Below are 26,519 nucleotides of genomic sequence, written 5' to 3' on the forward strand. Positions count from 1 at the left end.
TCACGTTTTCGATCACTTTGCGTTTTCATTAATGTTGTTCTTCGAACCTCGAGATGGACTGAGAACAGGAAGGAGAAGATATTGATCAAGCCATCGTAAAGAACTCTATGTTGGTGTGTTGGGAAAGGCTCAATGAGATGCTATGAAAAATACTTTGAACAAACCATGTTTGAAGCTACTGCTGCATTTTATTCCACCAAGGCCTCTAACAGGATGAAAAGCGAATCATACAACGATTACATACTTTAGATCGATCACGGTCGTTGGAGACATGATTTCGGACGTAAAAAGTAGAATTGCAACAAGAAAGAAAATCATGAAAAATAATACGAACATGATACGAATACAGAACCTTATTACGATACAGATATCCCACAGTTCTCAGAAGAGCTGTGAAAATAAGCACCAAAAATACAACAGAACCTTCCAAAAGAATATAATTTTCAATTCCAACTGAATTTCTGGGGAAAATTGTTAACAGAATAGAGAACTGTTAGTGTGCATAAATTGATTGTCACAACATTACATCAGTAATCAACCTCTTGAAAATGGCTGCCTAATGAATTTCAAACTCTGATGTATTTTCTTTTCCCCGGGCACTGAAACAATGGAGCGAAAAAATAGTAATTTATGTGACCGTTATCTTACATAGAACTCCGAATCTCTAACTGAACAAGCTCGAATTTTCCCTCTTTGCCAACCCGAAAAACTTAAAGTCGAGCATCCTGTGCTCTCTTATCAATGAGAAGAAGGTGAACAAAAATATACATTGCAAATTTGCAAATAAATCTCACTTTATACACATGTACACTGAGGCAATAGGTTGTTGGCGACTGGCGTCTTTACTTGTTTCGAATGCAGGTTTAAGTATGCATCTTTTTCACCTTTCTTCTCCAATATGCACATTGGAGGTTATAATCCAAAAAAACACAATATTATATACAGGGGTAGATTAAGCTGTAGCACTACCTAACCAGAACGACCTATGGCCTGCGTAGCCTGCTGAACCAAAGATATAAATTCATCTACATCTTGAAAGCTGAAATCAATCACCTTTTTAACAGAAGCAATCCACTCGATATCTTGTGCGTCTTCCTCTTCCAGGGATGAAGTAGCAGCTATGAAACATGTTTGGGATTTTCTCGTGACCTCCATTGCAAAACTTGCATCCTGTGTCTGCAGAATATTAATGTATTAACACGTGTACCTAATTGAACAGCCTAATCAGCTAGCATAGACATTGAGAGATGAAATTCTTACCAAGTTCATATGAGATTATAACGGGTGGTTACCTATGGCCAGTGCAGAATGAATTTGTTGCTATGCAATAAAATCATTGCACAGGCTTCGGATCTTATTTATTATTTTTTCCCAGACTTCACGACAGACAAACTCTCAAATTAGGAAGGAAAACAGCATAAACCTGACACTAAAATCTACAAGTTTGGCCAGGCTGTTGACATCAATTTATTAGACAGTGAAGAAAAACAAGTGTATTGACTTTCAGTTGTGATATCAAATAATCTTTCAAAGAATAAGAAATTCATTTCTACTACCAGCAAGTTAAGAAAGATCTACACTAACAAAGAACCCTGGTCGGAAAATGCAAGTCTATACTGCATGGCTAGTGCTAGCCTGCTAGGTATTCTCATCAGTCATTATCCTATTCAAAACTTCTTCATTCCGATATCACCTTATTTTCACCAAATTAACATCTTATCCATCTCCAACAACCTCATAACTACTTTACGAGTCCATATAATTAGTATTTAACTACCAAAGGAACATTCAAGGAGAAAAGAACATTTTATAGGCATAATCACTGCCTAATAAAACATAGAAAATAATAATGAAGCAAGAGAGAGGAGGGTGAGGGGAATACTGGAACTTTCAGAACGAATTAACTTACAAAGTCAAGCAGCCGGCCAAAACTAGGGTGGTTTCTAGCAACGACAACATGGGTTCCAGCGACATGTGAAACATTACCCTTGGCTAATGGAGCCTTGTCCACAATTGCTTGATTATTTAAGTTATTATCAACATCTGATACACAAGGTGATGGAGATTCACCTGAAAGAGGCCATTTGAAAGATGTTGGGAGGTACTTAATCTGAGAATTGCATCAGGAAAGTGAGACTACTAATTAATATGGAAGAAACAAATTTTGCAACTGAAGTTGCACCTTAATCAAAACAAAAGTCATCTATGTACAGTGAATACTTTATGTTTACTCCAAGCATTACATGAAATTACAAGAGGGGCACTACCCCAATGAGAGTTCTGTGGGAAGGGAAAACCAAATATGTAATAATTACATGGCCTCGAATGGATCCTAAAAGGACCACATGCACTGCTGACTGTCAAATTAACAAACCATTGTCACAAGGGCTCCTGCCCCATGGATAACACAATTTATATTGCAAAAATTTTACATTTTATTTTATTTTTGATAAGAATAGGAGGCCTCGTTAAAATTTTTTACATTTTAAAATGAAACATGACAAAATAGAGGATTCACACCATCTAAACGGATTTGCAATAAATCATATTGTTGGGTTTTTTTTTGGGGGGGTGGCTAAGTTTTCCTCCAATGACTTCTTACCTTGAGGGACCATCTGTACAGTTGCTTGCAACTCTTTCAGATCTCTGCTGCTAGAAGATTGTTTGCAGTAAACAACCCTCATGTACGCTACCTCCACGCATTTATAGGCTAAAGCAGCAGCAGCCAATTTTTGGCATTTTTCATATTCTTGGGCACACATTCTGTCAAATTGAGAATTTCAAGATAGAGCAAGATATAGGGATAAATCAACACTCATACTATAACTTTAAACGAAAAAAATATATCCAAGTTCAAGAAACAACAGTTTCCCTTCACTTTAGAAACATTCACTTACTCGCAAAGTTTAGTGGCAGTGCTGTTCACTTGCATTTGGTTCATGTCTCCATGTCTACCGTTCTCACTATTGCGGGTCTCTAGAAGGGTAGCAACACCAAGAAACTTAAGAGCAGCTTGGAAGTAAATCTCATTGCTTTCAAAAACAAAACGAGAACTCTGAAAATGGACAATGAAATGATAGTAACAGTTAGAATAGCAAAACCATTTCTGCTATAACTTTTATGAAAGCAGCATAGACAAAAGTTGAAAAGAAACCTTTAGCATCATTCAGGGCATTTGTTACTGTCAGGCTGGAGGAATTTTCTCTAACAGGACTGCAAGCATTCTTGCTGCTAGCTTTTCCAGGGTGTTTTAAAGCCTTCAACACATCAACGCTGGAAGAGCCATTAACTGGAACCCCATCAAAGATGACTCCCTGTTCTGCTTTGGGTACGGTTAGAAGACCTTTTTTCTCTTGCCAACTTTCAGTTTCAGAACGCAAGGATGATTTTAGCATTCCACTTCTTACCTCTACTAGTATTACTTTAGTTTTACCACTAGAACCTTGGATTACATTGTTCTCAGGGGCATTGTTCCCCTTTTTGATGCATGGAGCAGAATATTTTACATCAACGTCATCATCTTTATATCCAATTGGGTCTCCATTCTACTATCACTTGATGGTTTTCCTGAAGGATTCCTCCTTCCAGAATAGTTCTTCTTGTCCTCCATCTTATCTGCAGCGGAACTTCTTTTACTGTCTTTTTTCTGTAAAGTAGAAGCATTCTTAGATTTCTTAGAAAATAATGCATTGCCACCACACTCCTTGTTCAGTATACCCTCATTATGGGAACTTTCAATAGTATGCTGCACATTCTCAGCAGAATGAGAATCACCATTGAGCACATGGCTATTCCCCAACCTAGAAGAAGGTCTACTTCTAATGCTGATTTTGCAAATAGAATCTTTATCCCGATAATCCAAGGTAGAAGATTTATGGGATCCAGGGTTAAAATCACCTGACATATTCTCTTCCATTTCTGTACCAGATTGAGCAAGCTCAAAAGTACCTTTCCCATTCCAACATCTTCTAAAATTGCCACTTGAAGGAATGCCACTATTTGCAGCATCCTTTCCTGAACCAGCAGTTGATGCAAGCTTTTCCGGATATGAGGTTCTCATTGGAGATGAAGACGCTGATTCAACCGGCGAACCCCTTGCTTCTTCAAAATTTGCTCGGATTTTACGAGAACTGGAAACCTTTGAAGGGCTAGAAGTTGCTGGTACCGAAATTTGTCCAGTTCCGGAATCCCTTTTCAATGAATCAAGGCCATCCAATTCTTTTTGAGATGAGGACTTTTTCTTGTGCTTACTTAATTTCTGGTTCCTATCAATACATCGGACTTCAATGCCACCAATCAAGTGATCCATACTTTTCCTGTTAGGTGTACCATCACCATCATTTCTATTGGACTGCTGCCCCTCAATCTTAGAAAACCGTAACTTCTTTTCATTCCTAAAGCCACTCCCTCTACTTTCTTCCCTCATGCATGAATCATTCCCAATTTGACTGTCCTGCCAGTTCTCCAATTTCCTTTTCTTGAGAGGAGCCCTTTTATCACATATTCTCATGTCTAATGATCTACCGTCTGATGAGGCCCGAGTTTGATCCACAATTTTCTTCACAGAAGCTACTGATTTTTCTTTAATATCATGTTTTACGTCCCCAGAATTAGAGCCCCCATTGTAATTCTGCACGCTGCTTCCATTCGCTTGAATTGGCAAGCTAGTGCTTGAATTAAGGCCCACCCTTATGTGATCTAAGTTAGAACTGTGATGTTTGTCGGTAGTGTGTTCTATTTCTGCTTTGCTTTTCTTTGAACCTTCATATACATAAGGACCAGACTCCCTCTTGTTTTTCATCTTTGCTTTCTTGGTCTCACCTACAATCAAACAATGCCCAAAATGAATAACAATAATTTCAATATAAAAGTCTTGACTACTACTGAAATTCTTATAGTAATAGCAACTAAATACCTCCAACTAGAAGCCTTTCTTTCTCTTCAAAGGTGAATTTCTTCATGACAATTGATACAACGGGAGCCTTAGTCATGTCATTTAGACTCTTACTTTTCAAAGATTCCTTCTGTTGTTTTTTTCTAGAGTTTGACATCTGATTCAGGCCACTGCTACCTTCTTTCAGCACTTCCTTAAGATCATGGTTCTTCTTTCCTTCAACAGAAAAGGCCTGAGAATTGAAACTAGAGTTGTTCAGATCAAGATGCTGAGGCTGAGCTGAAGTAACTAATGACACACTTCCATTGGCATGATTTTGTGAGTTATTTTGATTCTCAGCAACTGGAACCTGGTATAATGCATTGAGAGCTTTTGTTGTGTCATCCTCACTAATGTCACACCGGTTCATTCTTGGCCTATACAATGATTTCAACAACAAAAATCAGCAAAAGCAAAATACAAATGCATAGGTACACACACATGGACATGCATCTATACATGTACCTGTTATTCAGTTTCACCAGGTTTTTCTAATTGGGGGTGTTTGGTAAACAGCTTTTTGAAGAGCTTTTAGCTTATTTGAGCATAAATAGTTTATTGGTAGTCAAACCCTCTATTTTAAGTGTTTGGTAAACACCTTTTGAAAGAGCTTATTATGCAAAATATGCTGAAAATGAAAACACTGGAAAATCTAGCGGTTTGCAAGAGCTTATTGCAAAATAAGATATTAAATGACATATTTAACTTTATTATTTCCATAATTACATCCTTTCCATAAAACCTAATCTAATGAAATAGCCTCCATCCTAATATATTTTAGTGAAATTTTATTTTATTATTCTATTTTTTAGGTGTAGATTCTCAAATATATTTTAGTTAAGAAAATATAACAAAACATGAAAGTAGGAAAAAAATGTAGTGTTGATACAAGGTTAATAGTAGGTATCAATCTCACAAGGTTAATATTTGTAAATATTAAATTTAAAAAAATATATTCAAAATTTTCAAAAATATTTACTAATTTTCTTAAGGAATTTTTAATTTCTTGTCCAAAGCATTTTATCCGAATAATTTCACCCCAATAAAGACTAAAGTATTATAAAACATATATGTACTTAACAACTAAATGTATCATGCCCTTATTTGTCATTTTACCCATATCAGCTATCAGATAAATTTTACCAAACACTTCTATATAATCAGTTAATCAAATCAGTTTATCAAATCAACTAATCAAATTAGTTGGTCAAACCAGCTTCTAGAATCAGCTACCAGCTATCAGTTGTCTGCCAAACACCCCCATTATTTGCAAGGACCATATGCACACAAGAATATAAACAGACACACAACATGCACTCAAACAAAAAGACATGATTCAACAAAAATTATATTAGATGTTTATCTAAATAACTTACAGCCAGTTAAGCATACTACACAACCACTTCTCAGGGAGTTGTTCTGGTCTAGTATCAAAAGGTAATAGTCGCCACTTGTGACAACTATCACATTGAACCCAATTTTCTTTTATGACTACAGGAGCAGTTGCAGCTGGTGCAGCTGTCTGAGCAGCAAGTCTCTTATCAGTGAGGAGAGGAACCGCATCTGGAGCATCCACTCCAGACAGCTGATTATCAACCATCCTTCCACTAAATTTTGCCTTTGATTTATCCAAATAGCCAGTTTGCTCCATCTCAAAATTCATTGGACAATAATCTTTTGGCCTATTCTGAAAATGCCTCATTGTTGGCTCCATTTGGCCACTTTTCTGTTCGAAATTTGTTTTTTGTGCATCTCTATGATTATCTTGGACCTTGTTAATACCCTTCTGTAACTTCAATTTCCGAATCTTTTCTTTACCTGAAGAAAAACCTTGACTAGAACAAGTGGTATCTTTAAGGGTCGCAACCGCATCAGGTTTCAAGCTTTCCTTCAAAGAATCAGCAACTTCTCCATTATTTTTGCTACCTTTTGACTTCTTGCCTTCGGACAATGTCTTTTCCTTCTTGGAGGGAATACTTATTTTAATTTGTACACGAAATGTAGCTATCTGACCAACCTTTTCTTTTGAATCTTCCTCAAGTTTAGAAGGAGCGGAGTTTTGGTAGCATTTGCTCCCAACATTGTCCCCAAGGTGAAGTGAAGCATTCTTATTGGAATTATCTATACTTTGTTCCCAACCCTTTTCATCTAAACTACTCCGCTTATCCCGCTTCTTTCTCTTATCACTCGATTTACTCCTTCCAGATATTGACTCCAAGGAATCCTCTTTTGCAGAGTCAGAGGAAAACAATCCACCCCTCAATGCATTCTGATTAGCTTCTGCAGACACATCACAGACCCTGGTGGTGGCTTCCACAGCAATATTCACTGAACTAGTTGGAACTGTGTGTTTCAAGTCATTGGGAAATGACTCCCCTCCTGCAATCTCAGTTTCATGCTTCTTTTTTATAAGCAATGTCTTCCCACTCTCAACATTCATGCGATTTCCATGCTTTGATTCCACCAGCTCTTCATTTTTCCCAATTAAAAAAATTGTTTTCTTCTCATTTAGTTGTTTTCTATTACCCAAAACGGACTCATCTACTAACATGGAAGGATGTTTTTGGCATGCCTTGAACAATGGGATGGATTTATTTTCTCTAGAAGGTCTTTCCTTTTCCTTTCTAAATAAGCATGGCAAGCTGTCATGAAGAGGAGATATGAGCACACCACCAGGGACATGATTGGAAGTCATAACCTGTTTAAAGGCATAAAATATCAATCCATCCTTCCTTAGTTCATATGCAGACCTGAAAACAACCAAAAGAAACCTCTACCTGAAGAATGCTAGAGGGTGTTTCGCTAGGGGTTTCTTGAGATATCTTTATTGTTCCTCCACTGTCATCAGGACTGCTCCCCAATGACGAAGATGGAGAAAAATCAAGCCCAAGACCACTATAGATTGCAGCAACTTTTTGTTCTTTTTTATCATACCCCATTTTAATTCGAACCTTCAATGTCTTCTGATCACTTGGAATCTCTTCTCTTTTAAAACTCTCATCCTTCAAGGAAGACTTCTCAGCAACTTGAGAAGAAGTCAAATGCATATCATGTTTAGCTGCAATATTGCTACTTGGGCAGGAAATGTTCCCTGGTCTCCCAATTGGGGGGGCATTTGGAGGAGCTTTCAAATTCTGATATGCACCCTGTATGGTAACACAATCCACAGCACTCAAGTAAACTAGAATTTTATTAAGTTGCCAAAGCAACAGCTATGGACTTCTTCTGACGAAATGACCAAACTATAGCAAAGATATCATCCATATACCTCCATAGAGAAATTGTTGGTTGAGGAGTTTCTCTGTGGTGTCTTCGGATGTGATAATCTTGGAGAAGAACGTTCATAGGTAGGCAAAAAAGAGCCATATCCACCAAATTTTGGCCCTGAAAAATAATAATTTAAGTCATCATCTTCAATGAAAAACATTAAGCTTGTAATATAACTTCAATTTTCTTAAAACAGCAATGAACCACTTACCCAAATTTTCTGCAGAAACTTCACCTTCAAAATCTTTTTGAAAATGGCCCAAAACGTTTTTAATCTTCTCATCCTTTAAGAAATAAAATCCCATATTACTACTAGAATAACACTATGAGTTTTGAAAATGTAAATTAAAACTGACATATAGACCAGATTGAAGGCCAACTGTTATAAGCATCTTCATGTTCGTTCTTTCCGGGAGCTTAACAATAACATATGAACTAATTATAGTTCAATATTTCAAATACAAATTGATCAAATAAATTAAGAAAACAATAAATTTAACCACATTTAATTGGGCATTCAGAAAACAGTATGAACATAAAAAAAATTCCAAAATGTTGAGGAAAATCCGGAGATCATACAGGCCAATTTCTGCCAAGAGACAAGTGTTTTATGAAGTTGAGAGTATCATTTACTTTCCTTTCTATGCCTCAGCTTTCTCAAGCAAAACGTCAAAAAAAATATTAGTAATAAAGTAACCTAATTTCAAACTTAAAATAAATTAGGAAATGATTTACAAATTACAAAGGTGCATCCAGTTTATCATTACTGTGTCACATTGGATAACTAGCTATAAAACTGTACAAAGACATTAAACATCCTTGTAAAATATATTCTTTAAGTTGTTTTTTAACATTCCCGCTGATGAAAAATTAACCTCGACAACCACAAAGTATGCAAAAGAAGTGAAAATTATCATTTCATTCGTCAACATTCACAATCATCTGTCTTCATCATTTCTCAACCAACAAATTGTATCAGTGAATCAATGGTTATATACCACAAATAAATTCAAACTTGAAGCCTCAGAACCCTAATGCACATTGAGAAGTTGTTTTTAACATTCCCGCTGATGAAAAATTAACCTCGACAACCACAAAGTATGCAAAAGAAGTGAAAATTATCATTTCATTCGTCAACATTCACAATCATCTGTCTTCATCATTTCTCAACCAACAAATTGTATCAGTGAATCAATGGTTATATACCACAAATAAATTCAAACTTGAAGCCTCAGAACCCTAATGCACATTGAGAGACACAACTTATACTGATAAACACATTGCCTGTTATGCTTAACAAACCCGAAATTAAGCATAATTTCAAATTAACCATTCCTTGCAACAAAGCTTAATACAATTGCATTGCCTACAAAGTACCATAAACGCATAATGAAACTCTGAACTCAGCCTAATTCCTACCCAAAACTCAAATGGCATTAACTGAAGCATAATTCCAGGTTTTGGAAAGAGAAAACAGGTGCAAAAAATGATTTATTTTTTCTCCAAAAATTAGACCCTTACAATGTAAGAGAAGGCGGAATCGAGGTTAATATTATCGTCTTCATCTTCGTGAAAGCAAGCTTCTACTTCTTCAAACTCAGAGTTTTCATCCATCACCAAACCCACCACCCCTCCAAAAACCCTAATCCTAACCTCGCAAAAACCTTAACCCTCAAATTCCGCACCTTTCCGAAAATCCAACATCACTAAATTTTGAAAAAAAAATAAGAAAAATAAAACAAAATATTTAAAACAACATCAAAACCCACAGAAAATCTCCCAAAATCGACGCGAATCCTACCAAAATCAAACAAAGATATATTAATAAAAAAAATCCCTTTTAATATCAATCAAATTTGAAAAAATCGTTAATCAATATTCTTTTTTTTTTTTTTGCATTTAACTCACTTCTTCGGTGCTAATTTTCGTTCTGGGTTATCAATTTTGGGAGATTGTTGGCTTTCTCGATGGATTTTTCATGGATTCGGTATCTTCGAAACTTGATTGGAGGAAACTTTTTGTTGGAACTGAAGAACAGTCGCTTGACTTCTTTCCTCTTGAGATTCTGGATGGGATCCCCATTGTTAAACCGCCATTGACGGTGATTGAGAAGGGTATAGTTGATTGGAGTTTCGTGGTTGTGGGTTAATTTATCGGTATTGCTCCTAATTTTGATTCGATGCAACTAATTATCAGCTCTCTTTGGAAAATCTTCTCCTGTTAAGGTTAGTCTAGCTGGTGTAAATCTTTACGTTTTTTAGTTTGAGAATGCTTCTATTAGGGACTGAGAACTCGAGAATGGGTCATGGCACGTTCTGAATAAACCTCTGGAACTGAAGAAGTAGAAACCCTGTATGCAAGGGCTTGATTTTGATCTTTCCCACATGCCTATGTGGGTTCAGCTTTACAATGTTCCTTTGGAATTATACTCTAGAAGAGGCATCAGCTATATCTCTAGTGCTTTAGGTAATCTATTATACATGGATTCCATAACTGCTTCTAGAGGTAGGTTAGAGTATGCTAAAGTTTGTGTTATCTCTGTGGGGTCTGTGATGCCAAATGAGGTTTAGGTAGTCCTTAAGGATGGATCTATGGTGAGGGTAGGTGTTTTTGTTCCTTGGCTGCCAAGGGCTTGCTAAAGTTGTAAAACTTTTGGTCACCTGGCTAGCAGGTGTGTTGTGAGTTAGAAGGAAGCTTTGAAGCAGGAGGTTCAAGTCTGGAAGAAGAAGGACACTACCATCTCTATTCCTTGTGATAAGCAGAAGCTGGATCCAAGTATTAATTTGAGTTCCTTTCATGTGGACTCCATTTTGCCTTCTAGTTCTTCTGACAATACTATTCTTGTAACTGGTGTTGGTTGTTCTAGTCCTGAATTATTAGTTGGTATGGCTAAGGAAAGTACTGTGTCAACCTTGCAAGAGATCCCTGCTAGCCATGCTCAGGAAGTTACAAACCCTGCTACTGCTCTATAGGATGCTAGCAAGGGGATATGTGCCACTACTGAGAAATTGGAGACTGTTGCAGTTGATTCTGATTGTGTGTCTAACTCTACCTTAGTTGAGGAAGTGACTCAAAAAGAGGATGTTGGGTCTGATTTTCCCACTTTGCAAGATTCCATGGTCCAAAAGAAGAAGGTTAGAGGTAGGAAAAAAGAGAATGATGGCTCCTCCAGCAAACTTGATGTATTGGCTGATGGTGATGGTGTTGATGATCAGATGAAGGCTAGGGTGGCTTCCATGGGGGTTGTTGTCCTGCTCAATGAAATCAAAACAAAGAAAAGATACCTTATAGATAAAGCCAAAGGAAGTGTGAATGTAGGGGTTGGTGGTGGTGTTGGCCCTGCTGTTAATTGATGATAGTGTGCTTTTGGAATGTAAGAGGGATTAATAACCCTTTTAAGCAGTATAAGGTACTGAACAAGCTGGTTAGCTTGGATGTTGATGTTGTGTGTCTTTTGGAAACTAGAATTAAAAGAATTAATGCTGATAAATTTTATTCTACATTTTCTGATGAATGGAACATGGTAGATAATTTTGTGTCTACTGATGGTGGTAGAATATGGGTTATGTGGAGGAAACAATGATCCTTTTCTGTCTTGAGGACTTATGACAAGTCCCTAACTATTGCTGGAATTATCAATGGCTATAGGACTTTGATCACTGTTGTTTATGTCAGTAATAACATAGTTGCCATGAGAGGTTTATGGGATTAATTAAAGAACTTGGATAATGAGGTTGGTTCCTCTCCTTGGGTGGTTGGAGGGGACTTTAATGTTGTCTTTCGAGCATAAGAGAGTTCTGATTATGTGATTATGGGTCTACATAATTCTCTTGATATGGAGGATTTTCAAAGCTGTTTGGAATACTTGGACTTGTTGGATCACCCCTTCTTAGGTCCCTCTTTCTCTTGGTCTAACAGGAAGGATGAGGGATTTTTAGCTCGCAAGCTGGATAGAATATTGGTCAACCATCCTTGGTTGTATGCTTTCCCTGATTCGTTTTCTAAATTTAAGGCACAGGGTGTTTATGACCACTGCCCTGGTTTGATTTGGACTCAGAATGGTGCCTTGGCTAGGAGACCAAAGCCATTCAAATTTTTTAACTATTGGTCCTCAAGTGCTGATTTCTTGGGCATTGTAAAGGAGTCTTGGATGGAGCAATGTGATGGGAATCCTATGCAAAGATTATTTTTAAAATTGAAAAGACTAAAGCCCAAACTGAAAGATCTCAACAAGGAGCAGTTTTCTGATATTTCAAACAGAGTTCTTAGTAAAAGGGCTGACCTGGAAAGGATTCAATTGATTAACTTGAGTAATGCTGATCAGAGGAACATAGATGAAGAGAGGAAGATCCATGCTGAGTTGGTTGATTTGGAGGTTGCAGAATATGAATTTTACAGAAAGAGGGCAAAGGTGCATTGGTTAAAAGAGAGAGACCTTAACACAAAGTTTTTTCACCAAAACGTTGAATCTAATCAAAAGAGGAACACCATTAAGGTTTTAGTGACTGAAAATATATAGCATATTGACTCTTTTGATGACATGGCCACTGAGTTAGTGAACTTCTTCACTAATCTCATTGGTACTGCAGATCCTATGGTCAAAAGCCTTCATGTGGAGTGTCTGAGAGACTTAATTAATATTTCCCTGCCTGATGGTGTTGGATATATGCTTACTAAGAAGGTGAAGGATAAAGAAATTAAGGAAGCCTTGTTTAGGCAAGGTAATGGTAAAAGCCCTGGCCCTGATGGGTATTCTTCTTGGTTTTTCAAGGCTACTAGGGATGTGGTGGGCTGTGATTTCTTAACTGCAGTAAGGTTCTTCTTCTTTTCCTCTTCCTTGCTGCCAGCATTTAATGCAACTACTATTGTTTTAGTCCCTATGGCTTTGAATGCTTGTATGGCAAAAGATTTTAGACCCATTTCTTATTGCACTGTAGTGTACAAAACTATCACTAGGATCATCACTATTAGGTCGTCTCTCATTTTTTTCTAGTATGATTTCTCCTAGTCAGACTGCTTTTGTAAAAGGTAGGAATATTGTTGATAATACCCTACTAGCTCAGGAAATTGTTAAAGGTTATTCTAGGAACAATATGTCTCCTAGATGTGCTATTAAGATTGACTTACAAAAAGCTTTTGACTCTGTGAATTGCGATTTTTTGATGGTTGTGCTTGAGACTATAGGTCTTCCTGTGAAGTTTTGTAGATTGATAAGGGCTTGTGTTACTTCCTCCCAATTTTTAGTTTCCTTGAATAGTAGCCTTGTGGGTTATTTTAAGGGTACTAGAGGGGTTAGGCAGGGGGATTCATTATCCCCTTACCACTTTGTGTTGGTAATTAATGTTCTTTTCTTCCTTGCTGGATTTTTCTACAAAAAGGGGAATTTTTAGGTATCACCCTAAGTGTAAGAGGATTTCACTTACACACATTTGCTTTACTGATAACTTACTGGTGTTTTTGCCATGGTTCTATGGATGTTGTGTTGGGTGTTTTAAGTACTCTTGAGGCTTTCTATGATCTTTCTGGTCTTAAGCTCAATGCCCAGAAAACTGAACTCAATGCTTATGGTCTATCTGAGTCTGTTCTTCAGCAAATTCAGTATGGTACTGGATTCAGAGTAGGGAAGCTCCCTGTTAAGTATCTCGGGGTTCTTCTGGTAACTAGGAAACTTACTAGCAAGGATTGTTCTGCTTTGGTGACTAAGGTAAAAGAGAAACTTAGTAAATGGTCCAACAGGAAACTGAGTTTTGGGGGCAGGCTTCAGCTCATCGAATCTGTCCTATTCAGTATCTTTAGCTACTAGAGTAGGCAACTTATTTTGCCTAAAAGGGTCATTAAAGACGTTGAGAGATTATGCACGAGGTTCTTTTGGAAGTGATGTGATTCCCCAACTAGAGGAGCACGGGTCAGCTGAAACCAGATCTGCTCTTCGAAATCTTATAGAGGCTTGGGATTGAGGAGTTTGACAGACTGGAGTAAAGCTTGATGCCTTCTACTTATCAAGAAAATTTTGGCAGGTGAAGGTTCTCTCTAGATTGCTTGGATAAATGCCTACTATTTCAGAACTGTTGATTTCTGGTATGCTGAATACAAGTCTCATTTTAGTTGGATCATAGCTAAGCTGTTCAAAATGAGAAATGAAGATGCGAGGTTATTTTGCTCCAATAATAACTGAACCAAATTAGAGCCAGTTAGATATGGGATAATATTCGAAGTAGGAGTGAGAAGGTATGCTAGCATCGCCTTGTGTGGTTTCCTGGCCATATTCTAAAATTTTCACTGATTTCATGGATGGTTATCTTGGATAGATTGCCTACAAAAGACAGATTAGCTAGATTTGGTATAACAACGGACAGTGTTTGTAGATTGTGCAACTTTGGTCTCGAATCTCGTTTTCACCTTTTCGCTGAGTGTACTTATGCTTATGAAGTTTGGTGTGCTATCTTGCTTTCATGTGGTCTTAACCAGGCGCCTCTTGTTTGGAATGATTTTCTTCAATGGTTGTTGCTTAACCTTAAAGGAAAATCCTTGCTGGTGCATATACTAAAGCTGACTTGGACTGGTTTTATCTACTGCATTTGGGAGGAATGAAGTTATAGGCAATTTAGAGGGTGCATTGCTCGGTTGGCGCTGTTGTTAGTAGTGTTAAAGAATCAGTTAGAATCAAACTGTACAGGAGCCCTATGAATAGACTAGATACTGTAAATAGATAATTGTGTATAGATTGGGGGCAGGTATAATGACTTGATTTATGTTTGTAGCAGTTTGGCTGCATTCTTTTTGGATGAATGAAATTCTACTTATCCAAAAAAAAAGTAGGGATGGCAAACGGGCGGGTTGGGTGCGGGTACTCCCTTCTCATCCCTATACCCGCCTAATATTTTTCAATCCACCACCCACCCACCTCCCATGATGAGTAAAAATTTTCAAATCCACACCCGCCCATGTGGGTACATTCTCAAATCCATCCCCACACCCACTACCCACCTAATAGGGGATGCATCATATATGTGTGTAATGTTTCGTACTTCAAGCTCAGGCCAACGATCAGTGACAACTCAATATGGGGCTTGCAGACTATGTTTTGCTTGAATAAATATGTTAAGCAATAAACTTCTCGTATCTTCGGCTTGCTTTATAAATTATAACTATGTTATCCAACAAGAAAATCTATATTATATTATAAAAGAAAGAAAACTATGTTTTTTAGTAAAATAGGAAAGGGCAATTGAATTACACGCATATGATTTAAGGACATTATATATTTATATTTCTCTATCATCTGCTTTCTTTGAACTAAACTATTCCATCAAAATCATGAGAAAATATCATCAAATTTAACCAAAACAAAAGCTGAGAACAATTAAGTTTTGTCGAAGCAAATTAAGATGATTTAAAACCTCCAAAAATAGCAGCTTTTCAGAAAAGAGAATACAGTATAGGCCCTTTTTAAATGAGCAAAAAAAATTACAGCCTTTTAATCATAAACGATAAGAAAACCATATCATTAAAAAGATTTCTCTTCAATCCATTTACTTATCATAAATAAATGTGAAAGATGTGGGTAGAACATTCATTTACTCATCTATTTATATGTTAACAGTAAGAAAAGTAGTAAATTTGGTGTTTCATTTTAAGATATAGTTTAGGAGGTTCCTAAAACAGGATTCTCGGTAGAGATTAGAAGAAAAAAACAAATAACATTACTATATCGAACTAAAGAAGCTTACTTGACACATCCCAAAAAAAAAAGATGCTTACTTGACCCTATATAAGTTTTTTATGTCATTATTCTAATGACAACTCTACAGTTAGTAAAAGATAAAAAAAATATAAATTTAATTTTGGGGATAAGAACAGGGGAAAGTAATATTGCACAAGGAAGACATTAAATCTCTTAACACTTAATTCTATTCAGTGGCGTTAAAAATGGAGGTTTCAGAAGCAACGATCTGACTCTGTTGGCCTAAACGTGGGTGCTCAGTAACAAGATATTGATTTGCAGAACATTAAGAAATTAAGCTTAAAACAAACATTGAGATGAATCTAAAAAATAATTAAAAATTAGTACGAGCAAATAAAAATTAAACTCTTAAAACGAAATGTAGAGGAACTTAAAACGAAATGACTATGGAAATGACTCTTACAAAAATTAAATTTCAAGTAAAAAAGGAAGAAACGTACCTGAATAAGCTTGAGAGTGGAGACCAGAGGTTTAAAAGATCGGCGCAGTAACGAGAGTTTGAAAGAAAAAAAATTATGCATAAACTTATCCCTAATATTTGGTTAAATTACAAGTTATATCTTATACATTATTAGGATTTATAAATTAGTCTCTAAAATTACACCTAAATTCATAATGATCCAAAATTTAATAGATATTTAGTTGGGCGGGCAGATGTGGGGCGGGCGGATGCTGGGCGGGTAAGGTCTCAAACCCATTACCTGCCCACTACCTGCGACGGGTTCCACTTTCTAAATCCACACCCACTCACGACCCACTAAAATTATACCCATCCCCGCCTCAATTGGAACGAGTACGGTGCGGAATCCACGAAATTATACTCGTTTGTCATCCCTAACCATAAGAGCGATATTGATGATCATACGAGAATAATAACCACAACGATTAACCTAAAAATTGTTTTTAAAATTTTATTTTTACAGACTCGAAGTTATTTTAAAAAATTATCCAAACTCGTATTTTTATATATAGAGAAAATTTTAAAGTATTATTATTACTAATATTGTGAAAAAGTAAAAAAATATATAATAAATAGAGTTAGAATAAAGACATATTTGTCATTTAATTATTTTTTTTTATTTTTTTATTAAGCTAAGGTGATTATAAAATATTATATGTTTTAAATACTCTTAATCATTTGACAATAAACATTCAATCACATTGTTACAATCGCTGGTGTTTGAACCCGTTACCTCTAAGAACAACAATGATTCTTTTAACCATTGAAGTAAGTTGGTTCGTATTAATTATATTTATTTTTAAATATAATACAAGAGATGTGTCATTATTCTAGTACGTTTTGCAAAATATTTCAGTCTAAGTCTTATGCTAAATATAATTGGATGTCTCAGGTACGACAGTCTTAATATAAGGTTAAGGAAATATGCTACCGGAAATGTTAATATTCTTTTAACATTTTCGGTAAAACGCTACTTAAAACATTATTTTTTTCTACCGAAAATATTAATATTGTGCACTACCTAAAATGTTTAACATTTCCGGTAAAATGCTACCTAAAACATTATTTTTTTTCTACAGAAAATGTTAAAATTGTGTTTTATCAAAAATTAATTAGCGAATTAACATTTCTGGTAAAAATAATATTTTGGGTAGCGCTTTACCGAAAATATTAAAAAGTATTAACATTTTCAATAAAATCTTTCATTAGTCGTATATTAAGGATATCGTATAATAGAACTACCCTAATTATATGCTTCTTTCTAAATATTGCACAATCTTAAAATAAAAAGTCCATACATTTTTATATAAAAAAAAATCAAAGTTCATATTTTTGTCAGTTTTTAAAAACTTTGATAAATTTCTTTCATAGTTATGATAATTGTTGCAAACTTTTTTTAGTGAAACAATTAATAATTATTCTTGTTACAACAAATCTTATAAATCATCCAATAAATTATATTAAAATGTCAATTCTAGTTACACATGTAATGGCCTATCATTTTTTTTCGAGAAGTTCTGCGTACGACAATTTTAATATACGACTAAAGAAATATGTTACCGAGAATAATTTTAATTTACTATCTTTTCTTGTGTGTTTTATTTTCTCTCTCTTTGTTTATTATATTTTGCTATTGGGACTTCATTACCCTTTTATTTTGTATGTTATCATTTTATTAGTGAAATATGTTATCATTTTATTAGTGAAATAAATAACACGGGCATGATTTTTAAAATATAATTATTAACATTTGTCAAAACATCATTTTAGTTCTTATATTTTGGAACACTCCATTTTTAGTCAAAATAACATATATTGAATGAAATGTATAGTTAATTAAGGATTAACTCATGTTACTGACGTGATAATTTTATACGTGTTTAATTATTTATGTATTATGTAATATGTAACCTAAAGTTATGATGTATCACATTAACATCATATCGCCTTCGAGTGATGACATGTTATATGTTGAATCAACAAATAATTATACATAAAAATGTCATTTCAACCGTATATATTGCATGCTAGTCAACTAATGACTTTCATCTAACAATTTCTATTGTAATAAAAAAAAAATAAAACATTGAGAATTAATACACTCTAATAAAATAAATAAAAAAATTAGTTGATCCTATTTTCATATGTAATGGGGTAAGGGGGAGGTAGGATAGTAGGCTGTCCCCAAAGCCAGGTTGAGAGCAGCTTCCGTACAAGACCTTCGGCGGTCATAATTATGAATTGCCCACCGTGAGACTCGATCCCACGATCACAAAATTAAAAGCATTGCGCTCTACCAACTGAGCTGGATAGGCAATTCTAATACACTCTAAAATAAAATAATGTAAAAATGACTATTCTAACAAATATGAAAGCTAATTTTTATCACAGAAAAAACGTTTAAATATTAACTTCAGTTGAAGCAATGAGAAAAAAAAATGAAAATTTATCAACAGGGAAAACTTTTTCTTGTAGCTACCGCAATTATTAAAAATCATTTTCCTTTTAATGGACTAAATTATTTTTCCCCATAAATATTATACAGACAATCATTTTAATTTATATTCGTGTTTAAAAATATTTTAAACTTGATATTTCAATTTTTTTGTTAAAATATCCTATGGAATGAATGAATTAATGGACTAGCTAACAATTCATATTACTAATATGATATTTTGATATGTTTAAATGACGACGTGATGTGTACTTTTTCGCTCGAGATAATATTGTTACAAGTGACATATCATCTAAAGTAATACGATAATATATATTACGTCTTCCATAATGTTGACAAATAATTGTATCAAGTCCGTAATTAAATACTTATTTGTGTTAACAATACTTGTTCGATGCTAGTTAATCAACGGGTTTTTTATATAAGATATTTTAATCAAATATTAAAATATTAAAGATTAAAATACTCTTAAAGAAATAGAGGTTAAAATGAATATTTTTACATAAATTTGGGTAAATTTGTCATTATGATGGCCCCCTACACTTTCAGCATCGAAATCTCCTAGGGACGCTTGGATCAAGTTATGTGAGATTATCAAGGGAATAAAACGTGATTTCCCCGTTTGGATTGTAAAGATTCTCAACCCCGATAATAAGTTATTCTCAATAGTGGTATTTTGGAGGCTTATTATCGGGAATATGATTCCTCATTCCATTAGGTATTGTTATATTTCTGATATTTTGGACTAAAATGCTCTTATTTTTTTTTTCAAAAATATCATTCTTCTGTCGTTGAATATAAAAAAATATATGAAGGTTAAATTACAAATTTATCCTAAAACTATTTTAGATTTACAAAAAAATTCATAATTAGAATTTTATATGAAGTTCATGAGTTAAAATAAAATTTTACCCTTTCATCAAACATATTTATATTTTCAATTTTATAAAAAAAATTATATAAATTTTATGAATTTAAAATTTTTAAAAAATATATATAAATTAATTATTGTATAATTTAATTTATTAAAAAAATAAATATATAATAAAGTCAATTTGGTAAAATATACATTCTAATAATCTTTTTTCATTTAACCAAACATTGTAATACTATATTTCTGCTAAATAAACCAAACACAACAATAAATTGTAATCTTATATTTCTGTTAAATAAACCAAACACAACAATACAATATTCCCAATAACATATTAGATAATATTACATTCCAATAATCTTATTTTCGTCGATAATTTTAGATTACGAAAACCAAATGCAGCCATAATATTTTACCCCAACACAACGACGATAATTTACCCTTCAATGTCCTTTTCAAAGCTTTCATCTTTTCCTCCTTAGTGTTTGCAATTTTTTTTATTATTAATCAAAAAAATAATTTTCTTTGAAAAGAAAAACATATTCGATCATATCGCAAAAACCCCAAATCTCGATCTTTTCACCCACATTCATTTAATTCAGGAAAAAATCAAACTCTTTTTTGCAATCCCTTTTCAGATTTGGATTTTTGTTTATCCCACTCTTACGTTTAACTGAATTTCCCCCCACAAAATTCGACCCTTTTGCCTCCATTGTTTGTTGAGTTCCCTTTTTTTTCCCACTTTTTTGTTCCCTGAAAAAATCGGTTTGTCCGTGCAATCAGGTAAAGGTAAGTCTTTGATGTTATAATTGTTGTTTTAACCTTTTCTTTTTAATTTTCTTTATTTGCAGTGATTGAAGAAGAGAAAATTGTTAAAAAAAAAAGGATGTTGATTGCTAAAAAAAAGTGTTTTTCCATTTGGTTGTTAAAAAGGCTTAATTAATTAAAAAAAAAGGCGGCCAAATGTTTGCTTCCGATATGAATCCGGCGAGGGATGCCGGCAGATTTTCCACAGCAGGCATGGTGTTGTTTCCAGTTCAATTTACATGGCTGTATGGTGGAAGAAATGTCGCCGTATCCGGCTCTTTCAATGGGTGATACTAATCACTTCTCTTTCTTTTAACATGCTATTGATATGAAATTTAGGCTTATGATTAGTATTTGAATTGATGGTTAACCGTTTGAAATTGAAGGTGGACTGAGCTCGTGCGAATGTCTCAGGTTGAAGGTTGTCCCAATGTGTTTAAAGCCGTTTGTGCCGTGCCACACGGTTCTCATGAGGTGGTGGTTAGTTTGCTTATAGGAATTGGAAATTTAAACTTGTAGGAACATTGGTAATTTCTAACATCGCTGCTGTGACTTACATTTTTCTTGAATTATCCGTATCTGAAACGCATTTTCTGATATGACTACGGCGATATAGCCCTCCAAATGCTCATTTTGGAAATGTATCCGTGTTTGACACTTACACTTGAATCTGAGTAACTTTGATTTTTGATATGTTCAGTGCGCTTATGTCATTGCCTGCCGCTTTTATTAGTTGAAATGGGTGGATATTTAGGTTTGAGTGCTTTATTGTCAAGCAACTTCTAGAGCATGTGAATCCAAATCTCTTTGCCGTGACCATTTTCTGTATTTTATTTGATCATTTTTGTTGGTTCTTATGTGCAGTACAAGTTTCTTGTTGATGGTGAATGGCGACATGATGAACAACAACCTCATAAGAACGCCGGCGAATATGGAATGGTTAACACTTTTGACACTCGACCCGTACCTGCAGAGGTCGTCCCTCAGGTACAACCTTGTTCAGAGATTCTTAATAACATTGTCATGGCATAGGTTTATACATCACGTTTTCCTGGAAGTATTTTTCCCTTTTTAACCTAGCTTTGCAATGGATGTAAAAAATTTGACCTAGATTGGCTTAAGTTTACATTCAAACGCAATTCCAATCGCAATGTCAAATGGACACTAATGATTTCTTTTTTTATATATATTAATTTAACTGTCAGAGATTGGATAGGCCTTGCAAGCACTGTAGTCTTTTCGGTTTTGGTGCTTTCATTTTAGTTCTTCGTTTACACGCAGTACATACATCATCTATTTATTTGTTCATTTATTATGTCCTTTTACTTTCTCTTGTTAGTGGATTTTTGATACCTTTTTGCAATTCCAGCATCAACTTTCTGCAGTTATATTAAATCAAGCAATGCCTAGGATTTCAGAAGAGGATGTACAGGCTGCCCGTCATCAAATCTCTGCATTTTTGGCCGCACATACGGCTTATGAGTTACTACCTGAGTCAGGCAAGGTTTGGATGCATTCCTATTGGCCCTCCTTGATGACATACAAATTTCTCTGCATGACATGATACTTCCGGTTTGCTAATTTAGACAGATCTTCCCTGCAGGTTGTTGCCTTAGCTGTTGATTTGCCCGTAAAACAAGCATTTCATATTCTGGCTGAGCAGGTATCTGTTTAGTTCTTTCAGAGGTTAGAATTTAGTTACTGGTTTGGGGATATATGTGCTGTTCCTGATCATTTTGTTGGTTAAGATTTGTTCTGAAAGATAGGGAGGAAATGTCTGTACTTTTACTTTGCTAACCATTGTCTCCTAGTGCCTTTTCTAGCCATAGATGCATCTAGATTTCTCCAAGGATATTACTTGCATTCTTGGTTATATGCATGCCTATTTAGTTGTTGCTGATAAAGAGCGTGGATACTTATCTTTTCTGACTCAAGCCGTTTTCAGGGTATCCCTGTGGCTCCTCTTTGGGACTTCGGCAAGGGGAAGTTTGTTGGAGTTATTAGTGCTTCGGATTTTATTTTGATTCTGAGAGAGGTATGTTCATAATGCGTTATATACCTTTTCTTTGGCTAGGAAGTCTTCCAAACACTACTGAGATTTTTCATTTCCTTCCGATTCCAACTAACTATAGAAAGTTACTCAGTATTAGACCAAGTAATTGCCTGTTAAATTGATTTTATTTTTTGTGTATTCTCTTAATGCATACTCTTTATGCAGCTTGGAAATCACGGATCAAACTTGACAGAGGAAGAGCTTGAAACACACACTATTTCTGCTTGGAAAGAAGGAAAAGCATACATGAATGGGCAAGTTGATGGGCACGGAAGACCAATTCCAAGACAAATTATCTTTGTTAGTGTTTTAGTGCTTTGTTATAGATAATAACTTATGAAAGATATTATTATGCACCTGTATGCATGTGTTCTGTTTGTTTTTGCAAATGAAGCGAGCTGTTTCTCCATTCATGTTCTTATGTTTGTGTTTTAGTATAGACATATGCCTACATTATCTAGGTGTAGTGCGAGTCAAGGTCTGAATGGTGACCACAATAAGTCGATATTTGTTTTGCTATGATATATTGCTGGAATCTTATTTTAGCTCAACTTCCAATGTGGTTGTAGTGCATTTTTACAAATTATATTCAATGAGAAAACAAGTTCGTGCTGTGTCAAGGGATATATGAGTGGTGTTATTCATCCCTCTTGTTGGTTATGCAGGCTGGGCCATCTGATAATTTGAAGGATGTAGCTTTGAAGTTTTTGCAAAATGGAGTCGCCACAATTCCTGTCATTCACTCATCGTCAGAAGATGGTTCATTTCCCCAATTATTACATCTCGCATCGCTTTCTGGAATACTAAAATGTGCGCGTTTTAATAGTGTTGTCAATAAACAATTTGTTTTTCTCTTTTATTTGTTGAAAGGTAAATGGCTTCTTTGTCCCTGACCAATGGGGTTTGATTTCTAGGCGTATGCAGGTATTTTAAACATTGTTCTGGCTCCTTCCCCATGCTACAATTACCGATTTGTGCTATCCCTCTGGGTACATGGGTTCCGAGAATCGGAGAATCCAACAGTCGTCCATTTTCTATGCTGAGACCTAACGCTTCTCTTAATTCAGCATTAAACATGCTAGTTCAAGGTATGCTTCCTGTTTTGTCATCATTTTACCAATGTGTAAGGGAGTGAATAAGGAGAACTAGGTTGGGTTTAATTCCTCAAGAGACCGGCACAAATTGATGAGAGATATTATCGTATTTATGTGTTATATATTGTTATGACGAGGTTTTGCTGTTTTTCTTCTCAGCTCGTGTAAGTTCAATACCTATAGTGGACGATAATGACTCGTTACTAGACGTGTATTCTCGGAGGTAAGATGTCGTTCTTGATTGATTATCTTTCTAGCATGCAAAACTTACAATCAGCTTGGATTGAAGGTGATTGTCATTCATAATTTTCTATTTCAGTGACATAACAGCTTTGGCAAAAGGCAGAGCTTATACACATAATCTAAATGACATGACTGTTTATCAGGTAACTGGTTTAACTTCCGTTTTTCCTTTTCCGTTTATCGAATCATATAAATGTTGACTAATCTGGCTAACATTGAACTTGGTAAAATGAAATGGTTGAAAAATGAAATTATTCAGGAATACACATTGAATTTTTGGTAGTACCTCCAAGATAAAAAAAAGTCTGATTGTTCCAGAAGAAATAAAACAAAAGATACAGTAGAATTAGGACAGCTGTTGTATGAGACCCGATGCTAATTGCAGATCCGATCCTAATATTTGGAAACCTATAATATTCTTATATTGCAGAAAACTAGTTACCTAATCCGTTTTCTCTGTTGTTTGATTAGGCATTACAATTAGGACAAGATTCTAACACTCCTAATGAGCTGAGGAGTCAAAGATGTCAGATGTGCTTGCGTACCGACTCGTTGCTTAGAGTAATGAAACAATTGGCAAACCCTGGTGACCCTCTCCCCCCTCTCTTAAACACTGAAACAAGATCCGTGACTTATCGTTACAATTGTTGCAAAAGTATTGTCATATGATGTTATTTTTCCCATAATCTGATTTTCAGGTGTCAGACGGCTCGTCATCGTGGAAGCCGGAAGTAATCGTGTAGAAGGCGTTATCTCGCTGACCGATGTTTTCAGGTTCCTGCTTTGTTAGTCCGAAATAATCGCAGATGAAGTATAAAGGAGGGGTGAGGCTTTGCAGTGGCATTTGGACTCCCCCATGTCTTGCAGGTGCAATTCCAAGCCCCCGTTGTTCCGAAGAGACTGCAATACTTCACACAGGTGAATCGAGTCATGTCGAATCAAAACCTCATTAAACCGTTGGAATTGACCACTTGCTTTCTTGCCTGCATATTATTATTTTTGTTTAAAATTTTAGGCCAAAGAGGCATCATTTGTAAATTTAAGATAATTTTCATTTTTTTTTTTGCTGCAAAATTTGTTCATCTATCCATCCCTTGCAAACCAAATGTTTGACCATGGTAGATAGATGGCCATTATCCAGCAGGGAGTTACATGACCTGTGGCTGTAATTGTGTTTTGTTTTTGTTATAAGTACAGATATGGGGAGGATATTTAACTTTACTGAATTATTTAATTAGTCGCCCCCTCTTAAAAGCTTCAACAGCTGGTTGACCAAAATGAGGATCCCAAATTGCATGAGCAATCGGTCTTACATGTGAAGGATCCTGTACCCATGCCTCAAAATTTCTCTCCCATCCCCTTTACAACATAGGTGGATCTATCAAGTTGCCGCCAGAAGCATAACCCCGTCTTTCTTCAGCTAGTCGCTCCAAATTGTTCCAAAGCAACTAAAAAGTCCTAATTATTTTAAATATATTCATTTTGGGTCGGTTTCGAGTTTTATCTCAAAACCTCGAGTCGGGTGAAGTCACCCTTAAACTCGTGTCGAGTTTTGGGTGGAGATTTTATATTTTTGAGTCAGGTCGGGTTGACCAAGAACCTAATGCGACTCATGCTCATCTTTATTCTTGAATGAAAATCGTTAGTTAACAAATAGTTAATGTTTTAATATATGACTTTTTTATCCTAAAATAAAAATTTAGGGGTTAAAATGCTCCAAAAAAATCAAAATGACGATTTAATCAAATCTTACGAGTGTTTTTGCTCTAAAATAAATATTGAAGGTCAAAATATTTATAAAAAAAGAAAAAAAACATGAATAAGAGTTAAAATGATTATTTTAATAAACATTGAAAATTATTTTTTACTCCTTCCCACTCTCTCTCTATATATTTGTTGATTAAGTTTAGAATACTTTGATTTTAAAAAGTAATTAATATCATTATAAAAATATTTAAAAACACTATTTGAGAGTTAAAACCAACATAAATGGATTTATAAATCTAAATTCTCTCACTAAACCACTAATGATTTATGATTAGAGTTGACAATAAGATATTCAGCTAATTCGATTTGACTTGAGAAACATATTTTATTCACTTTAATTTGGTTTTATTTGAGTTTAGAAAAATTTCATTTAATTCGAAACTTAATTCAAATTTTAAGGTTAAAAATCGTATATGATACGATCTAATCTGACATATATAAAAATATTTTTATTAAAAATAAGAATTTAATTATAAAAGTACAAAAAAGAGAAATATTATAACAATTATTTTAAGAGAAAATAACCTCAGTGACCGAAAATTCTTTATAATATACGATTTTGACCAACTTTTTTTCGATTTACCAAAATGACCAACAAAATCGCAATGCGATCTCTAAATCGCAACGCGATCTCCAGTATAGCAAATCAGTTTCCAGATTCGCAACGCGATTTTGACTATCGCAATACGAATATGTAAATCGCAACGCGATTGTGACTATCGCAACGCGATAATACAAAATCGCAATGCGATTTTCAAAGCGCCATTAGTATCGCAACGCGTATTTTATTTTCAAATTCCAAACACGAATATTAATATATCC

General features: G+C 34.9%; 4 protein-coding genes across 5 annotated transcripts; 2 read left to right on the top strand and 2 right to left on the bottom strand.

The window, feature by feature from the left end:
• Positions 1-585: 585 nt before the first annotated feature.
• Positions 586-3,121, bottom strand: LOC120114966 (cysteine-tryptophan domain-containing zinc finger protein 3-like). The gene is made up of 4 exons (XM_039135728.1): positions 2,898-3,121; positions 2,603-2,763; positions 1,910-2,070; positions 586-1,176 (listed from the first exon to the last, which is right to left on the bottom strand). Exons 1-4 carry the CDS (start codon positions 2,939-2,941, stop codon positions 970-972), a joined length of 573 nt encoding a protein of 190 aa, XP_038991659.1. The 5' UTR covers positions 2,942-3,121; the 3' UTR covers positions 586-969.
• Positions 3,122-3,502: 381 nt separating this feature from the next.
• Positions 3,503-10,001, bottom strand: LOC120115045 (cysteine-tryptophan domain-containing zinc finger protein 7-like). Its single transcript, XM_039135815.1, has 8 exons — positions 9,722-10,001; positions 8,412-8,484; positions 8,202-8,317; positions 7,711-8,079; positions 6,310-7,631; positions 5,195-5,310; positions 4,916-5,110; positions 3,503-4,821 (listed from the first exon to the last, which is right to left on the bottom strand). Exons 1-8 carry the CDS (start codon positions 9,812-9,814, stop codon positions 3,503-3,505), a joined length of 3,603 nt encoding a protein of 1,200 aa, XP_038991746.1. The 5' UTR covers positions 9,815-10,001.
• Positions 10,002-12,011: 2,010 nt separating this feature from the next.
• On the top strand, positions 12,012-13,590 carry LOC120115046. Its single transcript, XM_039135816.1, has 3 exons — positions 12,012-12,611; positions 12,720-13,095; positions 13,229-13,590. The coding sequence occupies exons 1-3, from the start codon at positions 12,012-12,014 to the stop codon at positions 13,588-13,590; spliced, it is 1,338 nt and encodes a 445-aa protein (XP_038991747.1).
• A 6,743-nt stretch (positions 13,591-20,333) lies between these two features.
• LOC120114967 (sucrose nonfermenting 4-like protein) lies at positions 20,334-25,036 on the top strand. Of its 2 annotated transcripts, none has more exons than XM_039135729.1 (14): positions 20,334-20,522; positions 20,667-20,827; positions 20,927-21,014; positions 21,405-21,527; positions 21,910-22,044; positions 22,144-22,203; positions 22,486-22,575; positions 22,759-22,893; positions 23,259-23,403; positions 23,508-23,681; positions 23,847-23,910; positions 24,007-24,073; positions 24,402-24,516; positions 24,629-25,036. In XM_039135729.1, the coding sequence occupies exons 2-14, from the start codon at positions 20,697-20,699 to the stop codon at positions 24,718-24,720; spliced, it is 1,419 nt and encodes a 472-aa protein (XP_038991660.1). In that variant the 5' UTR covers positions 20,334-20,522; positions 20,667-20,696; the 3' UTR covers positions 24,721-25,036. The 2 variants fall into 2 exon arrangements, with proteins under 2 accessions (XP_038991660.1, XP_038991661.1); XM_039135730.1 differs by having other exon boundaries at positions 21,913-22,044.
• Positions 25,037-26,519: the final 1,483 nt, after the last annotated feature.

The sequence above is a fragment of the Hibiscus syriacus genome, unplaced genomic scaffold, assembly GCF_006381635.1.
Source record: "Hibiscus syriacus cultivar Baekdansim isolate YM2019G1 unplaced genomic scaffold, ASM638163v2 tig00110257_pilon, whole genome shotgun sequence".
Classification (NCBI taxonomy): Eukaryota; Viridiplantae; Streptophyta; class Magnoliopsida; order Malvales; family Malvaceae; genus Hibiscus; species Hibiscus syriacus.